General features: G+C 43.1%; 2 protein-coding genes and 1 long non-coding RNA gene across 13 annotated transcripts in view; 1 reads left to right on the top strand and 2 right to left on the bottom strand.

Moving 5' to 3' along the window:
• LOC139537480 (ER membrane protein complex subunit 6) overlaps positions 1 to 11,742 on the top strand; it is a 12,160-nt gene extending 418 nt beyond the window's left edge. The window contains exons 2-3 of one of the 4 annotated variants that reach the window (XM_071338842.1): positions 692 to 927; positions 10,944 to 11,742. In XM_071338842.1, the coding sequence (XP_071194943.1) occupies positions 733 to 927; positions 10,944 to 11,318 (570 nt within the window). In that variant the 5' untranslated portion in view covers positions 692 to 732 and the 3' untranslated portion in view covers positions 11,319 to 11,742. Of the gene's footprint in view, positions 1 to 691; positions 928 to 10,552; positions 10,751 to 10,943 lie in introns of those variants that run through there. The other 3 variants (XM_071338845.1, XM_071338843.1, XM_071338844.1) reach the window with 3 other exon arrangements.
• LOC139537483 (uncharacterized) lies at positions 7,042 to 10,355 on the bottom strand. Its single transcript, XR_011667549.1, has 2 exons — positions 8,206 to 10,355; positions 7,042 to 7,744 (listed from the first exon to the last, which is right to left on the bottom strand). It is a non-coding gene; the product is annotated as an uncharacterized lncRNA (long non-coding RNA).
• The window catches only part of LOC139537475 (P2X purinoceptor 5-like), a 53,435-nt gene continuing 51,791 nt past the window's right edge, over positions 11,740 to 13,383 (bottom strand). For 5 of the 8 annotated variants that reach the window (XM_071338829.1, XM_071338831.1, XM_071338832.1 and 2 more), the window contains one exon: positions 11,740 to 13,346. In XM_071338829.1, coding sequence (XP_071194930.1) covers positions 13,127 to 13,346 — 220 coding nt within the window. In that variant the 3' untranslated portion in view covers positions 11,740 to 13,126. The remainder of the gene's footprint in view (positions 13,347 to 13,383) is intronic. The other 3 variants (XM_071338830.1, XM_071338835.1, XM_071338833.1) reach the window with 2 other exon arrangements.

The raw sequence follows: 13,383 nt of genomic DNA, 5'->3' as shown, positions 1-13,383 counted from the left end.
TACTGTAGGCCTAATTTAACTTTTAGTTTGTACTATAAATGTGAGACATCATTTTGATTGGAGATTGCACAGTGAATTTCATAAACATTTCTGAGGATATCACTGAATAGTAAAATAAGCATGATGTTGATTGTAATAGTCACTGTTAGCCAATCAGAAAAAAAACTATTCAAGTATTCAAATATTAAAGTAAACTGTCACGTTGGCATGAATGATTGGGGAGACAGGCGCAGGAATGCGTAAAAGTTTTTTATTTTTTTTATTTACCCAAATTACGGCGTGCTGTGTTAAGGCACGGGGACGAAGACCAAACAAACACGTAACAAAACACAGGGTAGAAACCCAAACAAAAGAGCGAGGAATAAATAACACAAGCGCACAATGATTAACACACGGGACGAGACACGTAATCATCTGCGCAATCCACAATGTCAGAAAAGCCTAAACACACAGCACAGGTACTCACACGAACCAATGGACATTGTAACAATAATGGACAGCACCATGGTGAACATATACAAATACAATCAGTGGGAATAGGGGCCAGGTGAGCGCAATGAAAGTTCCAGAAGGATCCGTGACATAAACAAATAGGAATGCCCCGCTGTGTGTGAATTTATAACTCATAGTCTGCCATGAAAGACCATAACCACGCCCACAGCTGAGTCCACATCCTGCCCATATTCCACAGGTAAAGAAAACACCCTCTGCTTCCTGTCTGAGCACCACGTTATGGGAAAAGGCACTCCCACTGCCCATGATCCTTTGCACTCCGGCTTCCAGAAGGAAGATAGGGTGCATCATGGAGGTGATATTGTCCAGAATGCCCGGCACACCGCTCTGGTTATGTGGTCCAGGGAGCAGTTGGAGGGGTGTATTTTTTACACCTGGCCCAGGCTGAGCGGGTCATGTCTTTCCCCCTGGATGGTAAGACTCACCCTCAGGTCACTACTGTCCACTCTAAGGGCACATCTGATCAGCTTTTCATTTGAATTTTATTTTATTTCACCTTTATTTAACCAGGTAGGCCAGTTGACAACAAGTTCTCATTTATAACTGCGACCTGGTCAAGATAAAGCAAAGCAGTGCGACAAAAACAACAATACAGACTTACACATAAACAAACGTACAGTCAATAACACTATAGAAAGAAAAATAAATAGAAAAAGCTATGTACAGTGTGTGCAAATGTAGAAGAGTAGGGAGGTAAGGCAATAAATAGGACATAGAGGTGAAATAATTACAATTTAGCATTAACACTGGAGTGATAGATGTCCAGATGATGATGTGCAAGTAGAGATACTGGGGAGCAAAAGAGCAAGAAGGTAAGTAATAATATGGGGTGCTATTTACAGATTGGCTATGTACAGGTACAGTGATCGGTAAGCTGCTCTGACAGCTGATGCTTAAAGTTAGAGAGGGAGATATGAGACTCCAGCTTCAGTGATTTTTGCAATTTGTTCCAGTCATTGGCAGCAGAGAACTGCAAGGAAAGGTGGCCAAAGGAAGTATTGGCTTTGGGGATGACCAGTGAAATAAGGGTGGGTGGGTGTTGCTATGGTGACCAGTGAGCTGAGATAAGTCGTGGCTTTACCTAGCAAAGACTTATAGATGACCTGGAGCCAGTGTTTTTTTTAATTTTATTTATCCGTTATTTTACCAGGTAAGTTGACTGAGAACACGTTCTCATTTGCAGCAACGACCTGGGGAATAGTTACAGGGGAGAGGAGGGGGATGAATGAGCCAATTGTATGGCGACGAATATGTAGTGAGGGCCAGCCAACGAGAGCATACAGGTTGCAGTGGTGGGTAGTATATGGGGCTTTGGTGACAAAACGGATGGCACTGTGATAGACTACATCCAGTTTGCTGAGTAGAGTGTTGGGGGCTATTTTGTAAATGACATCACTGAAGTCAAGGATCGGTAGATAGTTAGTTTTACGAGGGTATGTTTGGCAGCATGAGTGAAGGAGGCTTTGTTGCGAAATAGGAAGCCGATTATAGATTTAATTTTGGATTGGAGATGCTTAATGTGAGTCTGGAAGGAGAGTTTACAGTCTAACCAGACACCTAGGTATTTGTAGTTGTCCACATATTCTAGGTCAGAACCGTCCAGAGTAGTGATGCTAGTCGGGCGGGAGGGTGCGGGCAGCAATCGGTTGAATGCACTTAGTTTTACTAGCATTTAAAAGCAGTTGGAGGCCACGGAAGGAGTGTTGTATGGCGTTGAAGCTCGTTTGGAGGTTTGTTAGCACAGTGTCCAAAGAAGGGCCAGATGTATACAGAATGGTGTCGTCTGCGTAGAGGTGGAACAGAGAAAGAATCACCAGCAGCAAGAGCAACATCATTGATATATACAGAGAAAAGAGTCGGCCAGAGAATTGAACCTTGTGGCACCCCCATAGAGACTCCCTGAGGTCCGGACAACAGGCCCTCCAATTTGACACACTGAACTCTATCTGAGAAGTAGTTGGTGAACCAGGCGAGGCAGTCATTTGAGAAGCCAAGGCTATTGAGTCTGCCGATAAGAATACAGTGATTGACAGAGTCGAAAGCCTTGGCCAGGTCGATGAATACGGCTGCACAGTACTGTCTTTTATCGATGGTGGTTATGACATCGTTTAGGACCTTTCAGAACATCAGCTGTCTGAATTTGGGTGAAGGAGAAGCAGGGGGGGGGGGGGCATGGGCAAGTTGCTGCACTGGGTGCTGAGATTTTGGCCGGGGTAGTGGTAGCCAGGTGGAAAGCATGGCCAGCCATAGAAAAATGCTTATTGAAATGATCGATTATCGTAGATTTATCGGTGGTGACAGTGTTTCCTATCCCCAGTGCAGTGGGCAGCTGGGAGGAGGTGCTCTCATTCTCCATGGACTTTACAGTATCCCAAAACATTTGGGAATTAGTGCTACAGGAAGAAAATTTCTGTTTGATAAAGCTAGCCTTAGCTTTCCTAACTGACTGAGTATTTTGGTTCCTGACTTCCCTGAAAATGTGCATATCGCGGGGGTTATTCGATGCTAATGAAGAACGCCACAGGATGTTTTTGTGCTGGTTAATGGCAGTCAAATCTGGGGTGAACCAAGGGCTGTATCTGTTCTTAGTTCTACATTTTTTGAATGGGGCATGCTTATTTAAGATTGTGAGGAAAGCACTTTTGAAGAGCAACCAGGGATCCTCTACTGATGGGATGAGGTCAATATCCTTCCAGGATACCTGGTCCAGGTCGGTTAGAAAGGCCTGCTCGCTGTTTTAGTGAGCGTTTGACAGTGATGCGGGGTGGTCGTTTGACTGCGGACCCATCACGCACGCAGGCATTGAGGCAGTGATCGCTGAGATTCTGGTTGAAGACAGCAGAGGTGTATTTAGATGGCAAGTTGGTCCTGATGATATCTAAGAGGTTGCCTATGGTTACGGATTTAGGGTTGTACCTGGTAGGTTCCTTGATAATTTGTGTGAGATTGAGGGCAACTAGCTTAGATTGTAGGATGGCCGGGGTGTTAAGTATGTCCCAGTTTAGGTCACCTAACAGTACGAACTCTGCAGATAGATGGGGGGTGATCAATTCACATATGGTGTCCAGGGCATAGCTGGGGGCTGAAGGGGGTCTATAACAAGTGGCAACGGTGAGAGAATTGTTTCTGGAAAGTTGGATTTTTAAAAGTAGAAGCTCGAATTGTTTGGGCACAGACCTGGATAGTATGACAGAACTCTGCAGGCTATCTCTGCAGTAGATTGCAACTCCGCCCCCTTTGGCAGTTCTATCTTGTCAGAAAATATTATAGTTAGGGATGGAAATTTCAGGATTTTTGGTGGCCTTCCTAAGGCAGCATTCAGACACGGCTAGGAGATCCGGGTTGGCGGAGTGTGCTAAAGCAGTGAATAAAACAAACTTAGGGAGGAGGCTTCTAATGTTAACATGCATGAAACCAAGGCTTTTACGGTTACAGAAGTCAACAAATGAGAGCGCCTGTGGAATGGGAGTGATGCTGGGGGCTGCAGGGCCTGGGTTAACCTCTACATCACCAGAGGAACTGAGGAGGAGTAGGATAAGAGTTAAAGGCTAAAGGCTATAAGAACTGGTCGTCTAGTGTGTTCGGAACAGAGAGTAAAAGGAGCAGATATCTGGGCGCGGAATAATAGATTCAAGGCAAAATGTACAGACAAGGGTATGGTAGGATGTGAGTACAGTGGAGGTAAACCTAGGCATTGAGTGACGATGAGAGAGGTTTAGTCTCTAGAGCGGGGTGGAACAAAGAGGGGGTGGAACAAAAGGACTAGCTAAGGCATATTGAGCAGGGCTGGAGGCTCTACAGTGAAATAAGACAAAAATCACTAACCAAAACAGCAATAGACAAGGCATATTGACATTAGGGAGAGGCGTGCGTAGCCAAGTGATCATAGGGTCCAATGAGTAGCTAGGCGAGCTGGAGACAAGGCGATTCAGACAGCTAGCAGGCCGGGGCTAGTAGGCTAGCAGATGGGCCTCAGGGGGACATCGCAACGGAAGAGCCTGTTGAAACTCCCTCGGATGGTTACATCGGCAGACCAGTCGGGATGGATCGGCGGGGTTCCGTATCGGCAGCAAAGGGTCCAGGCCAATTGGCAAAAGATGTATTGAAACCCAGGAATTGTCTGATGGATCTCTTCGGCTAGCCGGGATATAGACCTAGCTCGATGCTTGCTTTGGGACAGAGACGTTAGCCAGGAGTAGCCACTCGGATAGCAGCTAGCTGTGATGATCCGGAGTAAAGGTTCAGAGCTTGCGGTAGGAATCCGGAGATGTGGTAGGAATTGGCCGGGCTGAGGCTGGCTGATGTCCGAGTTAACGGTGAGGACCGCTAGCAGTGGCTAACTGACTATTAGCTAGTAGCTAGTTAGCTGGCTAACTTATAATGGGGGTTCTGGTTCTAAAGTATAAAAAATAGCAGATCCATACCACATTGGGTGAGGCGAGTTGCAGGAGAGTATGTTCAGTCCGTAGATGGAAATTGAGATTACAAATATAAAAAATATGTAAGAAATATATACGAAGAAAGCAATATATACACGGGACAGGACAAGACAAACAAAACATACGCCCGACTGCTACGCCATCTTGGAATCTCATACAGGCTGGAGTCGCTCACCTCCACCTCTATAGGTAAAAATATGAAATAGGTGTAATGACTCAGTAGCTCTGTCTCTCGTGGACTTAACAGGACTTAACAATCCTTCTGTAAGTGACACAAATTTACAGGGTTTGTGACTAAGTCAGTGACCGTATGTGAATGTTTATGAATCAATGTACCTAGCTCATTCATCCAGCCACTCAGCATGGCGACAAGAATGGCCACCACATTTCCTCCATTGAGCGATGCTGCCACCGCCAAGTAAGAGCCATCGAAGTAGAGGAAGTAGGAGATGGAGGAGGTGGGATCAGGGATATTTGGCGGAGTGAAATCAAGTGGCATGGCATAGGTCAGCTGGGCTGAGTTGCTTATATTGACAAATGCAAATAGGGATAGAAATAGTTAGCTCAATATAATCAATGGTCAAGTTGTGATTTTTTAAAATGTATTTAACCTTTATTTAACTATGTAGGTCAGTTAAGAACAAATTCTTATTTACAATGACGGCCTACACCAGGCAAACCTGGACGACGCTGGGCCAATTGTGTAATACAGCCTGGAATCGAACCAGGGTGTCTGTAGTGACGCTTCTAGCACTGAGATGCAGTGCCTTAGACCGCTGCGCCCTCGACTCCCCCCTACCATTAGCATTTAGGCACTACTGTAGATCTGAAAGATGGACAGGTGTAAGCACAGAATGGTTCGTTTTCCACCTAGAATATTAGGAAGTGTAAGGTGGAGCTATTACCATATCGCTTAAACCTATCCAATCCTCGTTCAGCAATACTATTGACATTCAAAGGTCAGACCACCCCTCTTCCCCAGGCTTCACCTGTGTCCGTCCTGTTAGTCATGCAGGAGTAGACAGAACACTGGAAGTCCCGTAGGGCTGCCCCTACAGGTGTGTTGGCGTGGACACCATGCCACTCAGAGCACGTCTCCCCTGCCACGCAGCCAGATGGCACACACTCAGGGAGCAGGTGCACAGGAAAGCCAGCATCGTTCAGATTAGAGCATGTACACACACATACAGTCTTGGCAAGCAAACCTTGTGGGTACATACAATTCAGTCACATTCAAAATCCTATTTTCCATAACCCCTAACCCTAACCCTAAACCTAACTCCAACCCTAACCTGTACCCTTACCCTAACTCTAACCCTGACCCTAACCCAAAAACCAAACTGTAAGCCTAACCCTAGCTCCTAACCCTAACCCTAAAACTAAACCTAGCTCCTAACCCTAACCCTAACACTAACTCTAACTCTAACCTCAACCCTAAACCCCCTAGAAACAGCATTTGACCTTGTGGGGACCAATAAAATGTCCCCAGTTGGTAAATGTTTTGTTGGTTTACTATTCTTGTGCGGACTTCTGGTACCCACAGGTATAGTTAAACACATCCACAGCTGCATGTTAGCTAACCTACAACATAACACAACACATCCATTCATATAATGTTCAGTATGTAGTATGTTAGTAATAACATCCTTCTGTACTAAAATAGAATTAGTGCTAAAAGAAGAAGAACAAGAAGAAGAACAAGAAGAAGGAGGCCAGGATATTGTGCTCACATATCTATGTTCCAATGGTTGGTAGCAGTTTTGAAGTAGCCCCAGCTGGCTGCATACTGGCCAGTCATCATGGCACAGCTCTCCGAACCACAAAGCATGGACACCATATATTCATTGATGGTTCATGTCACAGTGAAGTCAGACAGGAACCCCGGCCTGCATTCAAATGCAAAGTGAAAAGCAGAATGTCCAAGCTTTCTGAATCTATCAGTATATATAGTAAACTCCTGCACATAGGATAAGTGTGAACTGGGTGCAATAGACATGCACTTATCAGGAGTCCACTGGCTGTATATGAAGTACACCTATTGCTCAAAATCAGCCCAGTCATGTAGACATGATATTATAGGCCTATCAAATCAATTCAAATCAAGTTTTATTGGTCACATACACGTGTTTAGCAGATGTTATTGAGTGTAGCGAAATGCTTGTGCTTCTAGTTCTGACAGTGCAGCAATACCTAACAAGTAATATCTAACAATTTCACAACAAATACCTGATACGCACAAATCTAAGTTAAGGAATGGAATAAGAATATATAAATATATGGATGAGCAATTTCAGAGCGGCATAGGCTAAGATGCAATAGATAGTATAGAATACAGTATATACATATGAGATGAGTAATGCAAGATATGTAAACATTATTAAAGTGACATTATTAAAGTGACCAGTGTTCCATTTATTAAAGTGGCCAATGATTTCAAGTCTCTATGTAGGCAGCAGCCTCTCTGTGCTAGTGATGGCTATTTAACAGTCTGATGGCCTTGAGATAGAAGCTGTTTTTCAGTCTCTCGGTCCCAGCTCTGATGCACCTGTACTGACCTCGCCTTCTGGATGATAGCGGGGTGAACAGGCAGTGGCTCGGGTGGTTGTTGTCCTTGATGATCTTTTTGGCCTTCCTGTGACATTGGGTGCTGTAGGTGTCCTGGAGGGCAGGTAGTTTACCCCCGGTGATGCGTTGTGCAGACCGCACCACCCTCTGGAGAGCCCTGCAGTTGTCAGGTGCAGTTGCCGTACCAGGCGGTGATACAGCCCGGCAGGATGCTCTCAATTGTGCATCTGTAAAAGTTTGTGAGGGTTTTAGGTGACAAGCCAACTTTTTTCAGCCTCTTGAGGTTGAAGAGCGCTGTTGCACCTACTTCACCACACTGTCTGTGTGGGTGGACCCACACAGACATTTCAGCTTGTCAGTGATATATACGCTGGTATATGTCTCATGTACCAGAAGATAGTGACACAATCAAAGCCCGTGGCTATGATGAGATGTGAGTCTGGGTTTGGTCGAGTACACAGGAAATGACTGTTGCAGCACCCATCCTGCCGGGTGATCAGCTGACTGGTGTCTCTAGGTCTGAAGAGCTGATAGCTATCTACACCTGACCAATCACAGCCTGAGGGTATACAGTGATCATAAAGGACTTGTTTGGATAAAGAGATCTGGTGTTTTCTAAATCAGAAATCTATATCACATAGGCCTAATAGTGGGTGACACACTATTTATGACACAAAAAATGTTTTACCTGTTTGGGCTTTCCAGAATATAACCGCATGCATTTGTCCAGACACCCCAATTCTACAGACATTCTGGAGCTTGACTCTAGGCAGAGATGTGATGCACTCATTCAGAGTTGTTATGATTTGTCAAGTGTCCTGCTTTTTGGCCTGCAAAATAAAACCCAATCATATATTTTTTTAAAGAAATCTATAAATCAACAGGATTATATATAATTTGAGAACAAACGCACAGCAGCTTAAACTGCTAAAAAGGCTGCACAATTAAAGCTATAATCGTTCGTTTTTGTAGAATCCTTTAAGTGGCAGGTAGCCTAGCGGTTAAGAGTGTTGGGCCAGTAACTGAAAGGTTGCAGTTTGGACACACCTACTTATTCAAGGGTTTTTCTTAATTTTTTACTATTTTCTACATTGTAGAATAGTAGTGAAGACGCCATAACTATGAAATAACACATATGGAATCATGCAGTAACCAAAAAAGTGTTAAACAAATCAAAATATATTTTATATTTGAGATTCTTCAAAGTAGCTACCTTTGGCCTTGATGACATCTTTGCACACTCTTTCATTCAGCTCTTTCAATCAGCTTCATGAGGTAGTCACTTGGAATGCATTTCAATTGAGAGGCGTGCCTTGTTAAAAGTTAATTTGTGGAATTTCTTTCCTTCTTAATGCGTTTGAGCCAATCAGTTGTGCTGTGACAAGGTAAGAGTGGTATACAGAAGATACCCCTATTTGGTAAAAGACCAAGTCCATATTATGGCAAGAACAGCTCAAATAAGCAAAGATAAACTACAGTCCATCATTACTTTAAGACATGAAGGTCAGTAAATCCAGAAAACGTCAAGAACTTTGAAAGTTTCTTCAAGTGCAGTCGCAAAAACCATCAAGCGCTATGATGAAACTGGCTCTCATGAGGACCCCCACAGAAAAGGAAGACCCAGAGTTACCTATACTGCAGAGGATAAGTCCATTAGAGTTACCAGCCTCAGAAATTGCAGCCCAAATAAATGCTTCACAGAGTTCAAGTAACAGACACATCTCAACATCAACTGTTCAGAGGAGACTGCTTAAATCAGGCTTTCTTGGTCGAATTGCTACAAAGAAACCACTACTAAAGGACACCAATAATAAGAAGAGACTTGCTTGGGCCAAGAAACACGAGCAATGGACATTAGACAGGTGGAAATCTGTCCTTTGGTCTGATGAATCCAAACTTGAGATTTTTGGTTCCAACCGCCGTGTCTTTGTGAGACGCAGAGTAGGTGAACGGATTATCTCTGCATGTGTAGTTCCCACCGTGAAGCATGGAGGAGGAGGTGTGATGGTGCTTTGCTGGTGACACTGTCAGTGATTTATTTTTAGTTCAAGGCACACTTAACCAGGATGGCTACCACAGCATTCTGCAGCGATATGCCATCCCATCTGGTTTGAGCTTAGTGGGACTATCATTTGTTTTTCAACAGGACAATGACCCAACACATCTCCAGGCTGTGTAAGGGTTATTTTACCAAGGAGAGTGATGGAGTGCTGCATTAGATGACCTGGCCTCCACAATCACCCGACCTCAACCCAATTAAGATGGTTTGGGATGAGTTGGACAGCAGAGTGAAAGGAAAAGCAGCCAACAAGTGCTCAGCATATGTGGGAACTCCTTCAAGACCGTTGGAAAAGCATTCCAGGTGAAGCTGGTTGAGAGAATGCCAAGAGTGTGCAAAGGTGTCATCAAGGCAAAGGGTGGCTACTTTGAAGAATCTAAAATATATTTGGATTTGTTTGATTTTTGGGGGTTATTACATGATTCCATGTGTGCTATTAGATAGTTTTGATGTCTTCACTATTTTTCTACAATGTAGAAAATAGTAAAATAAAGAAAAAACCTTGAATGAGTAGGCGTGTAAAATCTTTTGACTGGTACTCTACATACATGCGTTTCGTCGCTGCTGATAGCCGTCTTGGTTTGCAAAGATAAGCTATCCGTTACTGTTTTTGATCTAATATCAAGTAACACAACTTTGACTGAAGTAATTTCAATATCTATGTCCAGAACATAGTTCGCCATGGTTAGCTGCTTCTGAGATAGCTTCTGAGATTAGGCTCCTTAGCCTATTAATTATTGTACATTTTATCCAGAGCCCAGCGATTGTAAACAGAGGGCGCTACTAATTTGATCTAAGGCGGACACCATAGACCAAAGTTCGTTTTGGTCACAGGTCACAACAAATACAGTTTAAAGATATTACAAAATTGAAATAAAGAAAATGAATGTGTGATTAAATTGAATTGAAAAGCACATTCATCCATTGACTTCATCAAAAACGAGCAAAATAAAAGTCCCAGAATGCATTTCGCAAAAAAAGGGCAGATTCAGAAAGACTGGTCGCATCGCAGTTATCTTTGCGCTATTTAGCTAGAATTAGCTTTATTTCTGTAATTACAGAAGTGAAGGGGTTAGTAAATCAATTGACATGGAATATTAAGTGTCACAAACTAGCTATGTGCCTTTGATGTGTTTGTGAAATAAACGAAGCACTTTATATTATTTTTAATTCGGTGAGTAAACCGTTGGCTAGCTGCTAACGTTAGCTCCCAGTGTCCAGATGACAGCTGACAAGCCGGTTCGCTAGTGACAAAAATGCTTGCTTTAAACAAGATTATGCAGAATTTGTACGATACAATAACGTATATGCAGCAATGTAATCATTCAATATTATGTAATGATTTTCTAATGACCTCTTGTTTGCAGCAGCAGCAGTCATCGCTGGAAAACAAACAAGGAGGTGCCGACATGGCCTCAGTCGTAGCGAAACGAGAAGGACCACAGTTCATCAGTGAGGTTGCTGTGAGGGGCAACGCCGCAGTGCTGGACTACTGCCGGACGTCGGTGTCAGCTCTGTCGGGGGCGACAGCGGGCATCCTTGGGCTCACAGGACTGTACGGATTTATCTTCTATTTCCTCGCCTCGTTCCTCCTCTCCCTTCTTCTCATCATCAAGGCCAGTCGCAGGTGGAACAAGTGCTTCAAGTCTCGGAGGATGCTCTTTACAGGAGGGCTTGTTGGAGGTCTTTTTACCTACGTCCTGTTCTGGACTTTCCTCTACGGAATGGTGCATGTGTACTAATAAAATTGACCATAATGTTGAGCAAGTTTTAAACCTAATGTCATGTAAATCCAATTATAATTGTCTAACTTCCCGCAAAACTTTGTAGATATAGGCGATTGATTAAATACCTTGTTAGATTAACTGTTTATTATACAGCTACGTGAAGTATGTCTGTCAGCAACTCTATTTATACATAAACTAAAACATGTCCTGCTTTCTCTTATTTACTGAACTGTTAACTGCTGCAGTATGTTATTGTTTATCTCTGCTCTATTGCATCTCTAGGATAACTGAATTTACCAAATGTTTGTCATCTAGCAGTTGATACATGTTATAATAAACATTGATCAGTAATGTGCCCGATGCAAAAATATTTTTCAAGTAGTGTAAATAGGATATAACGGCTCTGGTTGGATCCTTCAAAATAAATAACTCCATACAACCTGTTTGTATAATTTATTGATCATAAGATTTGGCAGACAACTGATATGATTGTTCTAACAATGGCCATTAGCCCTAAAAATGCATTATCATACAATGTTTTGCATTTAAAGGAAATACATTCAACAACTTGCCTCATACTCTAGTTCTGACTTTGTATATACAGACATATTGAACAGGACAAGGCAGAAGTTACAAGCAATCCCAAATGAGAAGTATTTATGATAGACAACCTTAGACCCAGTGTATTTTTCAATTGTGTTAAAAAGCAACCGTTCTCTCACGATGAGGTATTCCATCATATGACTCAAGGATTTCATTCTACTACAAGCGGTCTGTCAAGGTTTGAAGGAACACCGCTGCTAGCATAATAATGTAGTTGAGCACTGCAATGGTTTGATTGCATGGCCTAATTGACCCCTCAACAGATGGATTATGATTCGATCTTGGAACAAGTAAATAAGACGTCAGAAATAGAATAGTGCTTTTTCTCTTTGATAAATATCTCACTTCTTGGAGTGTCTGCATTGTCATTGCAGCAGTAAAGTGTAAGGAGAGGAGAGCAATGTCATTTCTATATTCCAGCCCATCAGTCATCATGTCCAATCTGGACATGCATCACTCCTGAGAGACATAGGAAAACCAGAGCCATGTATCAGCATCAGTAACCTCTGCTGGAAGAGGAGAAGGAGGGTGGGCATCGGGATCAGGACCTCACCCACCCTCGTTTTACTTTCCACCTGCTACAGGACCCAGTCTAGACATCTTGACAATAGCAGAACTTCTTTGTTTCAGGTCTCTCTTGAAAAACAGGTCTTCTGACCTCAATGGGACAACCTGTGTTAATAAAGGATAAATAAAAATGTGTCTCACATGTGTCTCACCGCCTCTTGCCTTTAGGGAGCCCTAAGCGAGAATTTTTTAAATAACATTTCCTGCAGTTCTACACATTTTGCCTTGACAAATGCCATGTTAATACGATATCCGGGTGTATAAACAAAATCAATGGGGGCCTTCTGGAGGTAAAGGGCCCCTGGAGGTCAGGGCCCATGGGCACGTTCCCTTCGAGCCCAGCAGGTAATTCAGGTTGAAGGTTTATTTTATTTATTCAACTAGGAAAATCAGTTAAGAACAAATTCTTGTTTAGATAGCTGGCTAGACTAACTTACCTAGCAATCTTATAAAGTGTTAGCTGACATGGGCTAATAGAGTTACTGTCAGTGACTGACAGAATAACTGCTGATGCACTACCAAATGTTTTAATTGCACGTAAAATCAAAGTTTATTGGTTGTGTACACAAAGTTGTGTATTCTACTATGCTATCTCAACAGTAAGTTGTCCTACGTGCAGCTTCTAGTCTGGTGTCTCACGCTGAATTAATCGGTTAGTGTCGTGGAGGGTGAGTATTATACCGTTGCCCCACAGTTCGTGGAGAGAGAATGTGAACCTCGTTTTTCTCTCCGGTTTTAGGGTCCTGTTTCTCCTCGTTTTTCGTAGAGAGTGTGGTAAGCTCGTGTTGTTCCCCAGCATGTTTCCTGTGTTTTCTTGTGTCTCGGTTCACCAATGTCTTCGCAATCTCTTTGTGCTTCTTGATCCGTTCTTTCCTGTTAAAGGGATGTTTTATTTGTTTTACTGACAGAC

The sequence above is a fragment of the Salvelinus alpinus genome, chromosome 13 (assembly GCF_045679555.1).
Source record: "Salvelinus alpinus chromosome 13, SLU_Salpinus.1, whole genome shotgun sequence".
Lineage (NCBI taxonomy): Eukaryota > Metazoa > Chordata > Actinopteri > Salmoniformes > Salmonidae > Salvelinus > Salvelinus alpinus.
Note: the sequence above shows the minus strand (reverse complement) of the source record. Positions and strands in the feature narration are given on the sequence as shown.